Genomic DNA, 15,060 nt, shown 5'->3' on the forward strand with positions numbered 1-15,060 from the left:
CTCCTGCCTGTGTTCTGGCAATCAAATAAAAAGGCTTGGGTGACAGCAGCGTTATTTCTGGATTGGTTCCCCAAGTGTTTCATTCCGGAGGTCAAGCGGTACCTCGAAGAGAAAGGACTTGACTTTAAAGTGTTGCTGATCGTAGACAATGCTCCTGGCCACCCTGCGACACTCCGGTTTCCGCATAAAGACATTGAAGTCGTCTTTCTCTCCCCCAATACCACCTCCATCCTCCAACCTCTCAACCAAGATTCACTGTTTCAAGGCCACGTACACGAGGCTTACATTCTCACGGATATGTAGCGCTATGGATGCTGATCCCAATCTTAATGTGATGGAGTGCTGGAAGTCCTTCAACATCGCCGACTGCATCACTTATATTAAACAGGCAATGGATGCAATCAAGCCTGAAACAGTCAATGCATGTTGGCGAAACCTATGGAAAGAATGTGTGAATGATTTTAAGGGTTTCCCGACCATTGACAAAGAAGTGAAACCTATTGTTCAGGTGGCCAGGCAAGTGGGTGGTGATGGCTTCGTCGACATCCTTGAGGAAGAAATTGAAGAATTAATTGAGAGCCACAGAGAAACATTGACTAACGAAGAATTAGAGGAACTGATAAAATCGTCTACAGAAGACAAAGATGATGACGACGACGACGACCAGGAAGAGCCAGCAAGTTGGAATCTTCATAAATTTGCTGAAGCGTTCCAAGCAGCGAAACACTTGAATGATTTAATTTCTGAATACAATCCCTCTATGGAACGAAGCCTCAAAATCACACGTAGTATTACGGATGATTCGAGACCGTATCAAGAAATGTTTGAGCAGCTCAAGAGACAACAGCAACAGTTGCCGATCACCATGTTTTTCAAGGAAAAAACCAGCAGCAGATGAGTCTACGTAATCAACTCCTCGAGCTGAACCAGAGCCAACCACTTCATCTACGACTCGCTCTCTGTCACCCAAGCTCTCCGTCACCTCCGTCTCCTGGATCGACATCAAGCCCTGACGACCCCCTCTAATTACCCCCTGTAATTAAAAATACAGTACTGTAAAATTATATTTTGCATATGTACTCTATTATTTACTGTACATTACTGTATACAGTATACATATTACTGTACAGGGTTGTATACACAAAACCATGTACAGTATACTGTACTTTATAGGCGATTTAAGGGATTTTCAAAGGTAATTTTGACTATACGCGATTTTCACCTTACGCGCTGACTTTAGAACCTAATTCCCACATAAGATGCAACTCCACTGTATATCAATCTGTTTGGAAAGAAATCTAAATTGAAAGCCATATAATAATATATTGAGAATTCATATTTGGTTGACAGTATAGTTTGGAATAGCGCATGCATGTGTGTGTGTGTGTGTGCATGTGAAAAATAAATAGATTCATACATATATATATGACCGTTAAGAGTGAAGTGTGTCAACTATCCTCCAATAAGCAGAGTAGGAAAGCTTAACAGGCACCCCGCTGTGCCTAGATCTTCTTTTTGTGTCCTTCTGCCACAGCCATAGGTTTTTCCAGAGTCGGGCATATGATAGGGCCCGGTCTCTAGTCCTGGCAAGATCTTCCATGGTGCATGGTTCCTTCAGGAACCTAGATAAATCCCTGCTAATTATTTTTATTTAGATCCACTCTCCCATATACACAGTGATATAGACTATAGATTTTTTCTTTGAAACATGTATTCACAACAGGATTTTTTCCAGTTTTTGTTTAAAAGAAGTGTGTAAACAGATCAAGACCTGCGCAAAGATGATTTGGGTTCATTTTTAAAAGCCATAAAAATCTTCTATACTGAACTGAAGGGTTTAAATGGTTCAGGAAAGCAGTAATAAGCCACAGAGCGTCTCATCCCTAAGTCAACAATTCAGATTTTACTCCAGTCAATAGCAATTGAAAGCCCTTGCCACACAAGGACTTTAGAACTCATAGTCCAGATCCTCACAGACAGTGTCAACCTAACAAAAGCCGACTAATATAAGCGGCATCTCTCTTTGCAGAGACACCGAGGATGGAATGATTAAGGAGACCAGACTACTCCCTCAGCTTTACAAATGGTCTTTCTAGAAAGAGAGGTGAAGCACACTGGCAGGGTTGGGAAGCTTGTACAGACACTGCCAATATTTTATCTGTTTGTTGGAGAGAATAGAGGATTTCAGTCTCCAGAGCTCTCAGTCTGGCAACTTTCACAGCAAAAAAATTACATAAAAAGTTAAGAACTTGATAGCAATCACATTACAGTATGGAACATGAGAGAGCTGTGAGGCAGATATATTTTTGACAGCTTTTTTTCTATTGTACATTTTACTGCAACCATTCATGTGCACTTCAGGAAAACATTAAATGTACCTTTGTGTGGGTTGCAGTGGCTCTCAATGTAGATTTTAAAAGCTTGGTATATCTAAAAACAAAACAAACAAACCCAAGAAACATTTATTCACTTGCATTTCCAAAGGAACTAGTTAGTTAATATCAATTTTGTTTAATTCAGTATTTTTACCTGGCAAAAGTGTTGGAGCTGTACATTGTAAATTAGACCAGCTGAACTGAATACAATTTTGCTTGAAGAAAGCCCTGTAGAAATGACAACCCTATATTATTTCCAATTAGTAAATCTAGAAAAGTAAAGGACTAGAGACTGATTTGCTTGAAAAGTTCACTACATCTAAGGTTTTTCTTGGAAGTTGAGATATTGTATATCAGGTGTACATATAAAGTATTTATGAAATTCCTAATAGTAAGAGGGTGAAATAAGGCTTGCTTAATAGGAAATTATCTTTAAACTTACTAAAAGATTGATCTTTGGAGTTATTTTAAGGCCAGATTTATTACTCAAAATATGCCAACAAATGCAGTTTTCAAGTTTTGCAAGAGCAGTGCATTATACCTACCAAAAGAAAAAAGATGTGTTACAGGAAGTTGTACTGTTCGGGAATCCTCTTTAAAGAATTCACAGTCCAAAGTAAACTGCAACATAGACATATTATTTTATTGCATAGATCGGAAATGAACATAAAGCTAGAGCATTGAGTCTGGCCATACTCTCTTCAGAACCCGTTGGTTCAGCCATTAGCATAAGCCAGAACAGCTTTAGACTAGCTTGCTCTGATTTTCACCCAGCTGCAATGTGTTGCAGCATGGCCAAAGCGCTTGTATCTCTAAGTCAGTGCCTCCTAGTCGGGGCACAAGAGGGTTATACATGGCTGGCTGTGCCCCTCAAGGATTCCCACACACACGAAGAATATTTAACTGGCCAATTATGTCAGCTTTAGCTATGCTTTATGCTCCTGGAGCAGCACAAATGGACTGAGCTGAGCTGAGCATCTGGTGCACAATCTATAAAATATATTTAGTTCATTTAAAACTATTCTCTCACCTCACCTGAAAACCAGTATTTCTCACTTTCCTTTATAAAAGTGGTTTTCAAGCTGTTTTCAAGCTATAAGTTAAAAGAAAGACGGTCTCTCTATGAAACAATCTCCCTTCTTATTCATGATTATACAGACCACTACTCTTACATTCTCAATCACAAAACATCCTTGTCACAGCTACTGCAGCTGCTTACATGAAAATATAGTACTAGAATAGTATTCATGTATATTGATCTGTCTTAAAAATAAGCAGATGAACAGGAGGAGGAGAGCTAGAACCAAAAGCAAGCAGCAGTTCAAAAAAATCACTGCTCTACAATATTATCATGCTAGGAATTATAGCTACTTTCAGTAGACTAGATGTTAAATTAGTTGAAAAATCTACCTTTGAATCACATACTGTAGGACAGAACTATGTAAAAGATATCTAGTGCAACTCTCGATATTTAATACATTTTCCTTGCAACCAATAATGACCAAATATAGTATTCAGTTATCTTGAACAGATGCTGAATAACATGTTTTTAAGTCTCATCTTTGTTACCTTATTGCCATTAATAGCTGGTACATAAATTACAAGATTAGACAAAGAAGAATATTCCTGAAGTTTCAGAGTTACAACCTAAAATAGGAAAACAAAAATTATTTACAGTAAAAGTATAGTTTGGTTCAGTTAAAAACCTCAGGCGAGAGCCTCACTCCTACTCCGACTCTTTTATGTGGGGTAAGGGGCCCTAAAAACCTCATATCTGGCCAGGGGAGAAACTTGCAAGCCCTGGTATTAAGGGGGTATGCCAGGGCAGGGCCAGAGCATACTGTGCTACTGAGATTCCAAGAAGCAATGCAGGCCATGGGGCTGCCTCAGGAGATTGCTGAAACTGAGAAAGGCTCCCCGGGCTGTCTAAATTATGCCAGGGACTGCTCCATCCCCTACAGATGACTGGGAGTGCTCAAAAGAAGACTTAGAGCGACCATCACACAGCACACACCGCCAGCACTGAGTTCTGTGCTGTGCCTCTTGAAGGTACATCCCAGAATCTCACACCTAAATGTGAATACTTGTAATCATTGTGAGCTTCACAAATAATAGCAGTTACAATTAAAAACAGTTCATATGTAAGTGTCCTGCATTAAAAGAGTGCTGTGTAATATCATGAACTAAACTGTGTACCACATCACATACTCTACTGAAGTTTAATATAAAGGTTGAAAGACTGTACACAACTCTTTAGATATGGCCGAATCCTGCTCCTATTAAAAAGCTACAGCTTTTTTTAAAAAGCTATTAAAACTATTAAAAGCTATTTTTTTTTAAAAAGCTATTAAAACATTTTATTATGAATTTCTAGTTACAGATTTCAGATACAGTAGGTGCTGAAGGAATTATGATGAGATACACGCTTAAATTGCATATATTTGGACAGCAGCTGAGAAATGGATTACTATAACTACCACTGTTCATGTACTGTCACTCCCATGGATTATTAATTTAGATAAATATTCTCCTGCTATGATGAATACGTACCATTGTAGTTTCATTAACGATTGCGTATCACACAATGTTCAGTCTGTTTGAACCCTGTTGCTGTCTTTATCTATGTGGCTGCAAACTGTGCTATCAACTTTAGAAGTGAAGGAAAATGCCTGCCCATAGAGGAGAACTATACAAAGTCTACAAGATGTAAAATACACGCTAAGCCTTCTGCTATAAGAAAGGGAGTGAAGGGAAATCTCCCAAGAGTAGAATGACAGAAGAAGGTACTGACTTTGCCAATAGTAACAGAGAAGTTAAGTCTCATTCTAGAACAACACAAACACAATTTAAAGTCTATTTGTTTCCTTTGATTATAAACCCAAGATGATTTTTTGAACACAATTTTATTGCTGTAGTTTTAGTTTAGTAAACTACAATGTTCTTTTACGTTTTCTATAGGCTTAACAATGAATTGCCACATTTTTTAATATTTGCTTTTGAAAACTTCAGTATGGACTTTTAACCTGAACTCCAGCTTAGAATAATTTATTGTAGGAATAAACATCACTTTCATATACCCTCAAAAATTAAGATAGTTTCCCACTCCCCCAGTAGCATATATCCCAAGAGGAAACATGGCTTAGAAATCATATCAATTCTATACAACATGTGAATGCATTAAATTATTCATAACCCCACACAAAACCTCTTCACGTAAATGCTCACTCCATTTTGTTGCAACAAAATAATGTATAGTACAATTTACCTTAACAGTTGGCAGTAACTCAGCTTTCCAGGATAAATCAAAACCTTCCAGGCTGTAAAAGTTAAAATACTTTAAAGTGGAAATATACAAAATGCACATATTCATTATGAAAGGAGCAAGCAGTAAGAATGTATTAATGTACCAGCCTCTCTCTACCTCTATAGAAATGCACAAGGTTAAAAACCGGACACAGGTCTACGTCTACTACAGTTAAGGCTTGGTGTTTGTCACAGAGGTCACGGATTCTGTCACAGGAGCTGCCGGAGCAGCTCTGACACCTCCTGGGCCAGGCTGCTGGTGGGGCAGACTCGGCTCCCAACTCCACCCCCCAGCAGCAGGAGTTAGGGTGGGGGCTCATGGCTGGGGTGTGGGGCAGTGCTTACCAGGAGGGTGGGGGCCACTCCCCGGAAGGGTGACAGCAACTCCTCCCCTCTGCTCCTAGCTCCACATGCTGCCTCCGCCCTCAGGCACCGCCCCTGCAGCTCCCATTGGCCACGGTTAGGAGCCAATGGGAGCGTCAGAACCAGGGCTTGGGGCACAGCGGAGGCAGCACGTTGAGCTAGGGTTGCCACTTTCCAGGAGCTGGGAGCATGCCCCATACCCACCAACACCCCCCTCCCCAGCACTCGCGGCATCCCCCCGGGACACGCCCCTCTCCTCAGCACCTGCAGCACCCCCAGGGGTGCCCTTCCAAGGGGACCCTCCCCAAGTTTTAGTCAGGGGTATATAGTAAAAGTCATGGACAAGTCACGGGCCGTGAATTTTTTGTTTACTGCCCTTGACCTGTCCATGACTCTTACTAAAAATACTCGTGACTAAAACAAAGCCTTAACTATAGTTAACTGAACGATTGTCCGTATACCACACATTATAATTTAGCAATCTAAACTAATTTATGACTCAAAGAGCAGAGATGTTGCAAATCTGATTTCAGACATAATTGCAGAGCCGTATAGGTAACAATACCACTGCATTCACAAGATCTGGCTGTTATTAGTCTCAACTTTTTGAAGCATATTGAAAACACTTAATGAACTGATATCTACATTTGTACTGAAGCAATGCACAATAAATAAAAACATCCACTGTTCTCACAGCTTAAGGGAATTTATAAAAGTGTATCAGATGCAGCCTCAGCTTTGCCTATTGGTGAAAACCTTTCAGGTGGCAGTTCGAAGTGGATATTGGACCTATATGTTAATGAATTTACTCTAGGTTAGTGTGATAAATGATGGGGAGGAAAGGTAAGCTCCCTTTTATGGACACCCAGCCAGTCAGTAGCTATAAAATCCCTCTTAGGAGCTGTTCTCTAATTGCTCTACCTGTAAAGGGTTAAAAAGTCTCACTGCTATGTTTAGGTAAAAGGAAGTGAGTGGGCACCTGGCCAAAAGAGCCAATGGGAAGGCTAGAACTTTTTAAAATTGAAACAAGACTCCCCTTTTGTCTGTCTGTTGTTGATCTCCCAGGGAGAGGCGGACAGGGCAGAGCTATGCTGTAAAAAGCTTGGGCCAGGGATGAAAAAATCATCAGTACCATACCTAGAAACTACTCATTTAAAACCCCAGATACGTAAGTAGATCAGGAAATGTCTAGGAAGACTCAATTAGGTTTATCCCTTCGATTTCGTTATGGCTTGTGGATTCCTCTGTGCTAACCCCAGGTGCTTTTGTTTTGCTTGTGACCTTTAAGCTGGACCTCAAGAAAGCTATTCTTGGTGCTTAATCCTTGTAGTTGCTCTTTTAAAATCTAGCAATAGCCTGAGTTTCCAGATGTATTTTCTTCCTTTTTTTTTTAATTAATAAAATTTACCTTTTTAAAGAACAGAATTGGATTTTTGTGTCTTAGAGGTTTGTGCACATGTTGTTTAATTAACTGGTGGCAAAGGCTGATTTCCTCCCCCCCCCCCAAGCTCTTCCCTGGAGCCGGGAGGGTTCGGGGGGGAGATGGTAGTGAAAGGTACCCCACAGGAAGGAATTCCCAAGTGCGCTTCCTGGGCTCTAAAAGGGTAGTGCACTGGGTAGTGACAGCATTGACCAATCCAAGGTCAGAGAAAAGCTGTAACCTTGGGAGTTTAATACAAGCCTAGAGTGGCCAGTATTAATTTTTAGAATCCTCGTGGGCCTCGACCTTCTGCACTTGAAGTGCCAGAGTGGAGAATTAGCCTTGACAGTCAGCTACACATATTTTAAACAAAAACCCAGACATTTCTCAAAAGATTAATAGATTCCAAGGCCAGAAGGCACCACTGTGATTGAGTATGACCTCCTGCATAATGCGGCCATAAAACTTCCATAAACTAATTCCTAGGGAAAATCTTTTAGAAGACAATCCAATCTTGATTTAAAAATGGTCAGTGATTGAAAATCCACAACCACATTTGAAACTGTTCCAGGTCCCTTGAAATTGTGCTGTTTGACTATATGGACTTAACTCACAATAAAAAAAACGATACTATAGTTAATTAGACTTAATGGCCCCAACTCCCTTTACTGGCTGAGCTTGATACAGATCCGGAGAGTGTGCAAAGGGGTTACAAAAAGACACCTTTGTGGTTCCTAATCCAATGCAGGGCAATTATAACACCTGGGTACCAAGTGGCCATACAAGCACCCTGGCCATGCTCCCTTACTTCTGGCCCAGAATACAGAGGCAGAGGATCACTACACTGGCCCTATGCCAACCCAAGCAGTAGAGTAAATTTGCTTTAAGACAGCTCTGAGCTGTTGGAATTCAACAAAGCAGATTTAAAACGGCTAGTGAATTTGGCCCTAAAAATGGTTTCAATTTGCATTAATTCATTACAAATTCCAAAATTTATCAATTAAACCTGACAATCTAATTTGCTAAAATGAAGTTGCTAAAACAAGCACATCCATTTCTAAATGTCCTCAAGTGACAATAAATTCATAATAGTAGTTAGGGAAGAAGAAGATCATTCAGTCCATCCTTTGCATACAATGGATACAGTCCCATGACAGAGGACGTATTAAAGTGATATTACATACAAGTTACGAACAAAACAAGTTACACTGCAATAAAAGTTGAGTTTTACCTTTTTTCTTTAAATACTAGGTCACTTAATATTGCTTTGAATCTATTTAAGTATCAAGAAAGCTGATTGTACACTATACCAGATAACAATGAATTTTAACAGCAGCAATCCTTCTTAAATCCCTATAGATCTTCCTCCTAAATTGCTCTGTGTTGCATGACTGAATGCCCAAAATTGATCTTATAGTAACTAGTTAAATAAATTACAAACAGCCTTTATACTCACCACACAGATGAACTACTGTTTAAACAGCCATAAATCCAGCTACTTGTACCCTGTTAAATCAATAACATGTGAAAATGTGCATTACTACTTTAAATTTTGTGTGTGAGTTTAAATATAAAAATATTGAACTTCACTCCAAAAAAGTTTAGAGTTAGTGTTGATGATCCACTCTTAATTTATACCTGCCTAACTGTGACACCTCATCAGACATCACCCACTGTTCTAATCCTCCTTCTATACTCATATACATCAAGGTGTATTAAAAAGAGCAGACTTCAATCTTCATTTCCCAATCCTTATCTATCACACATTTCTATAGTGGCCCTCACTATAACCACCAAGTGCTCCTAAGAGGGACTTTACTGAGCTAGCAGGAAGCCAGGCAGGGTTCCACTGGACCCCAGTATGTTTTGTCAGAAGTTCAAACCAGATGCATTTCTGTGACAAACTGGCATTTCCTGATGAAAACCTGCTTTGTTGCAAAATTCCTAATGGGCTCTACTGAGGACACCCAGCCTTATACCTCCCTCTTCTACGTGCACGCTCAACATCATCACAATGAATGCAAAAGATGAGGACATTTAAGGGCAGTTTAGTCCAAATGAACTCAGGTAAGTCTGAAGTGATGCTGGTGGGAAGGGGGAACAATTATAGGAGCTAACCGAGACACTGACCTCTCCCTTCCACTAAAGGCATCTACCTTCCATTCACCAAGGTCGTATGAAATCTTGGAGTCTCAGTGGACTCTTCACTAATCTCGAACACCTATGTAGAGAAATGCATTCTTCCACCTCCACTTAAGAAACTACACTCCTCCTTTTCAAATGAGGTGGTGAGTCAAAGTGATCCATATCTTTGCCTTGAGATGAAACTACTGCAAATCATCATGTTTGAGGCTGAAAAGTGGAAGAAACACAAACTCCAGTTGTATAGCACACAGTAGCCCATCTCCTCAACAGGAAAAACGGCTGAGAACACATTAACTGGTGGAGCTCCATACCCTCTACTAACTCCCAGTTCATTTATATTGCTCTAGATAAGGCCCTTACTAGAGCCCCATTTTGGGATAGCCTCCCTATTCAGGAAGGTCACTTAAGCACATGCTTTACTGAATGAGGGCATAAGATGGGGCATTGCTACATTAAAGACCCAAAGCTACTGAAGTTTGGAGTGGTGAACTGCAAAATCTATTATTGGCAACTCTAAGTCAGTCTTAGAGCTTGTCTACATGGTAGACCACAGCAAGCTGAGTGTGAATCCACCGCACTCTAGCCTGCCACCGTCTAACTGTCCATGTGCTGACACGTGTTAACAGTTCGTTAAAATCTTAAAGTACCCTAACAAACTCTTAATGCATCAGCAGGGCACACGCACACAGTTAGACCTCAGCAAACTAGTGTGGGGTAGATTCACACCTCAGCTTGTCGCAGTCTAATTGTTCATAAAGACAAGGCCTTAGTGTATGTGTATATATATATATATATATATATATATATATATATATATGTGCAGTACTCAGATACTATGATAATGAACACACTAAACATAACAAATACTAAAAGGCATGTGCCCCTAAACAAGTAATAATAGGTTGGGATTATAGTAAAAAAGCGGTCTCTGTTTAATAATTACTGGATTATTGGAGTAGTTAGCTCAATACAGCTGTTTAAATGGAAACAACAATTCAGTTTCATAAAGTTAAAATTGGGTAACAACAGATATATTTACAAAAATACAGAAAGCACATATTTTCTCACCAACATACTGTTTCGACAGTGGACATGACTGTAGGTTTTTCTGTGGTTTGAAAGAGGAAACATGAAATATTTTCCATCAGATTCCTTAAAAGAAAAAATATTGCTTATTACAAAAAAACACAGAAATGACAAAATTGAAATTAGAAAAAGAAATTAATGCTACTTACATTATAAACTGTATAGGTCCATTTTGAGGATTTGATTTTAATCCAAATCAAACTTCCTAGAAGTAAACCATATGCTTTATTTTGCTCACTTGCGTGTGATAAGAAAACCTTAATTCTAGTTGTATGTTACTGCAGGAATTGCCTATGACGTATAATAGTAATCTTCAGCAGAACTTCACAAAACACAAATATTCTACTTTATCAAGCACATTTTATCAACTTATTGTTCATCTCTCCAGAAGTTAGACATAGGAACATTAAAATATGTAATGCAATAGTCACGACTGCTATTCAGAATTGCATACAATGGTTCAAATCAACTATCTATACAGCACGCCAAACCAAGGGATGCTATTATTACTTGCAAAATTTATCAATACGTGCTGCTACTAAAATAAAAGGTCTCAAAGAAAAATAGCATTAGCATCTGTTGGGCATCAATGTCGGTATGGGGGCTGAATACAGACAAGAGAGTGTTGAAAATACAGCAGCACAGCATACTTTCTTTGCCCTTACCACACTTTCAGTCTCACAGGAAAGGAACATAAAAAGCCCAAATTCAGGCATCAGAATTAGGAGCAGAAGACTGGCTACACGAAGAAAGTATGAGCAGAAAGGAATATGGGGAAGGGGGAGGAGTAATAGCACATGCTCAAATTCACCCTTCTTGTAACTCCTTTGAACTTAATGGCATTACAGCATGGATAAATTTAGGCAAGTGTCAAAAGGGAATGAGGAGAGACGAAAATGCAATTGAAAAAAATTGCACCTAAATATACTCCAAATTGCTATTGAAGTGGGGGGAGGGGGAATATCTGACTAAATGATTAATGAAAACTTAATCTATAAAATGATGTCCGTTATATTGTAAACTAAAGAAATGCAAAGATATGATTCACCTCCTCCTAGCCTATTTCAACAAAATTAAGCCTTGGTAGTTACTCCTGGGCTCTACAGCCATGGCTCCTCCTTGTTAACTTCCTAGCAGCCAGAGAAAGTCAAATAAGGAATTCTGCAGATTCTCCAACCCCAGAGAGGAGCCAATTCTTCATTATAGATTGGGTCTCCTTGCCCAGCTCTGTCAAGGGAAAGGAGCCATTGAATCTGCACATCTGGGCACCTAGGAATTCCCCAAGCATCCAGAATTAGCATAGTGGCTTTATAGCACATACATACCAACCCCCCACCAGGATAGGATATGGACATGGGAAAGGCTATAGTCAGAACATCTGAACTCCAGCTACTCCTGTGCTTGCTGGAGATCAGTCAGCCAGGCTTAAACTGGAACAACTTTTGTTTCCTGGCTACTCCCCAGAATCTGGAGAATGCAAAAGTGGCATTTCTTTGCCCCATTATGGTCCTCAACCAAGCCTAGTGCAGCTAGAAATAAGAATCAAGACCATAGTTTGTCGCCATGCATTCCAAATGGTGTTTGAGTGGTGCCTAAAGAGTCTGCACTTCAGCAATTCGGTAGTGAGAAGATTAACTCTTAGACTAAATGTATCCTTGGATCCTGGTCAAAGAATTAGACTTGCATACCTTTAAGTTCAGTAAGTGTTTCAGGACCTTCCTCAAAGAACTTTGCTGGGTGCCTCACAAAGTGATGATTCAATACTAACATTCTCTTCTTTGGATCCTCAGTTATCTAAAAATACAAGACAACTTGTTAAAAATCTACTTAGCATTTTGTGTGCTTTACAAGAATTACCAAGACATTAAGCCAGCAATGCAGCTTTATTTACAGTAAAAGTCAGAGCTTCAAAAAGGCAGAGGATAATATAGTTTCTAATTTCAATTCAATATCTGGAGCTAATAAAAATACTCTATTCATCTATATCCAATTACTGCTATCTGCAAATTGCAACTGCTCGAACTATACAAAAAGTTAAAACTATGTATACATAAAACCAAAAAGCTGTATTATATTATATAAATATTGCTAAAGAGACAGACACATACACACACCATAAGGTGATATCTATGTGATAAACTGAAGACCCATGTAACAAGTTAATTTTTCATGCACCTATAACTTTAGACATAAGATTTAGTCATGGGTATTTTTAGTAAAAGCCATGGACAGGTCACGGGTAATAAACAAAAATTCACAGCTGGTGACCTGTCCATGACTTTTACTATATGAATACCATGACTAAAACTTAGCAGTTCCTGTCGCCCCGGACAATATTGCTCTGAGGGGCCTCAGGACACCGCTACTGGGGGCACCCAGGGGCCGAAGGTTAGCCCCTGCACTGGCTGCGGGGGCTGACTGCCCCTAGCCACCCCTGCTCCAAGGCCCCGGGGACCACTGCTCAGGTGCTCCCCAGGGTATTCCCCAGGCCTCCCGAGCAGTGGTTAGTGTGGCAGGCCCCGGGACTGCTGCTCGGGCACTCCTCGGGGCCAGCTGTCCCAGGACCACCTGAGCAGTGTCCGGTGCAGCTGGCTATGGGGCACCTGGGGCCAGCTGCTCTGGTGGCCTTGGGATCAGCCACACTGGCCATTGCAGCTGCGACAGTCACGGAATCTATGACTTCTGCGACCTCAGTGACAGAGTCACAGCCTTACCTATAACCAATTCACTTGCTTGTGCTCATTAATCCAGCTTCCTGGGCCCAACCATACACTTCAAATGTCTGAGTTCCTAAAATGTTCAAATGCTTCAAACCTATGCCATTTCTTTCTTTCTTTCTTTCTTTTTTTTTTAATCAACCTCCCAAAGTAAGTTTCCTCCTACTTTCTGCAAATATAGCTATGCAATTTGTGAGTATTATGGCCATCCCCAATGAGTTCTGAAAATTTTTATCCCCAATAGACCAGTCAACTTCCCTATACCCATATTAAAAAGGGTTCAACTGAACAAGCTTCAGAGACCAGTGAAGCTATCAAAGAATGACCCAACCTCTCAGCCTTATTCCCAGTTCTTCATTTTTATTGCTGTAAAATTACGCAAAGGTTCAGGAATAGGATGAAATATGGTGAAAGGTTCTTCAAATAGTTTTTCAAACAGTAACATGCAGTGGGCAACATAACATTTAAGCAGGTAGAAAAGAAAAATGAGACAGAGGGAGTAAAAAGAAGCAATAAATAGGGAGAAAGCGAAGAAAACTAGTAAACTCATCAGCTTTTCCCTTGGATTTCCCTTAAGTAAGCATTCCAAATTTACATAGAGGGTTTCTGTTTTGTTAAAATAAATTTGCAAAAGGACATTAAATATGTAAGCAAATTTGTGTACCTTATCACAGTACAGCTGAGCAGATTTGTTCAGGATCACAAGGTCCCAGGCCTGTTTAACTCAGTCTATCTCAGTGAGAAAGTCAGGGTATTAGCCCAGCTATAATTAACTCACCGACTCAGCCAGCAGCAAAAACTGAACCATTGTCATTCTTCACAGAACCCAAAACACAAGATTCTGGAGCACGAGACATCAAAAAGCCAGCAATTTTCAACATGATATAAAATTATCAGAAAGTAATACACAGTATTTGTCCCTGACTATTACAATGGTAGCTAAAACATCACTTTGTTGGGGGGAGAAAATCCTCACCTTCCTCCCAGTATTTATGGGGCATGCAGGAAATGGGAACTACAAACCTGTTTGGTGGTTTCATCAATAAGATCAAAAAATGCCCTAATGGTAGCCAAGACCAATTCTTTACACCTAGAACAAAACATAAGGAACACTATATTTAAAAATGCAACTACAAAAAAAAGGTATGGGCTAGATGTTTTCAGAAAATTACTCTCTGAAGTTAAATGAACTTATAAAAGGTGATGAAGGTAAGGGATGGAGAAAGATGTCATGTCAGTTACCTAACTTCTTTGTCCTATTTGCTTACCATACTATGGAGAGGTGGTCTGTTGAGGCCCAAGTTCTAGGCACTGCTGAGCTCTGTTTGGGGGAGAAAAATATATTAGCTTTTTGGGGATTCAACATTAAAACATTAGAAATTTGAAAATATATTTGTGATTTATGTCTGAATATTTATTAAGATGGGCTTTTACAAAATTATCAGACAAGAGCTTGGTTAGCCTTAAGATAAAGCTGGGGAAAAAACCTTATCACTTCAGGAACACACTGAATTCTCATGGTTAGTTTTCTTTAAAAAATAAATAAAAAAAAATAAAAATCATCATTTTCCCTAAAGTTAAGGTTCGCTATTTTTAAAACAAACAAACAAACATACATTTCTCAACTTATTTAAATGGATTCTATTATCCC

General features: G+C 39.6%; 1 protein-coding gene across 6 annotated transcripts in view; it reads right to left on the reverse strand.

The window, feature by feature from the left end:
• The window catches only part of PGAP1 (post-GPI attachment to proteins inositol deacylase 1), a 66,953-nt gene that overhangs the window by 27,279 nt on the left and 24,614 nt on the right, over positions 1-15,060 (reverse strand). For 5 of the 6 annotated variants that reach the window (XM_027833980.3, XM_043525216.1, XM_043525217.1 and 2 more), the window contains exons 6-16: positions 14,678-14,730; positions 14,433-14,499; positions 12,381-12,486; positions 10,842-10,897; positions 10,675-10,758; positions 8,918-8,967; positions 5,641-5,692; positions 3,945-4,022; positions 2,921-2,996; positions 2,530-2,603; positions 2,379-2,430 (exon numbers count right to left, since the gene is read on the reverse strand). In XM_027833980.3, the coding sequence (XP_027689781.2) occupies positions 2,379-2,430; positions 2,530-2,603; positions 2,921-2,996; positions 3,945-4,022; positions 5,641-5,692; positions 8,918-8,967; positions 10,675-10,758; positions 10,842-10,897; positions 12,381-12,486; positions 14,433-14,499; positions 14,678-14,730 (748 nt within the window). Of the gene's footprint in view, positions 1-2,378; positions 2,431-2,529; positions 2,604-2,920; positions 2,997-3,944; positions 4,023-5,640; positions 5,693-8,917; positions 8,968-10,674; positions 10,759-10,841; positions 10,898-12,380; positions 12,487-14,432; positions 14,500-14,677; positions 14,731-15,060 lie in introns of those variants that run through there. The other variant, XM_043525218.1, reaches the window with a different exon arrangement.

The sequence above is a fragment of the Chelonia mydas genome, chromosome 11, assembly GCF_015237465.2.
Source record: "Chelonia mydas isolate rCheMyd1 chromosome 11, rCheMyd1.pri.v2, whole genome shotgun sequence".
NCBI lineage: Eukaryota > Metazoa > Chordata > Testudines > Cheloniidae > Chelonia > Chelonia mydas.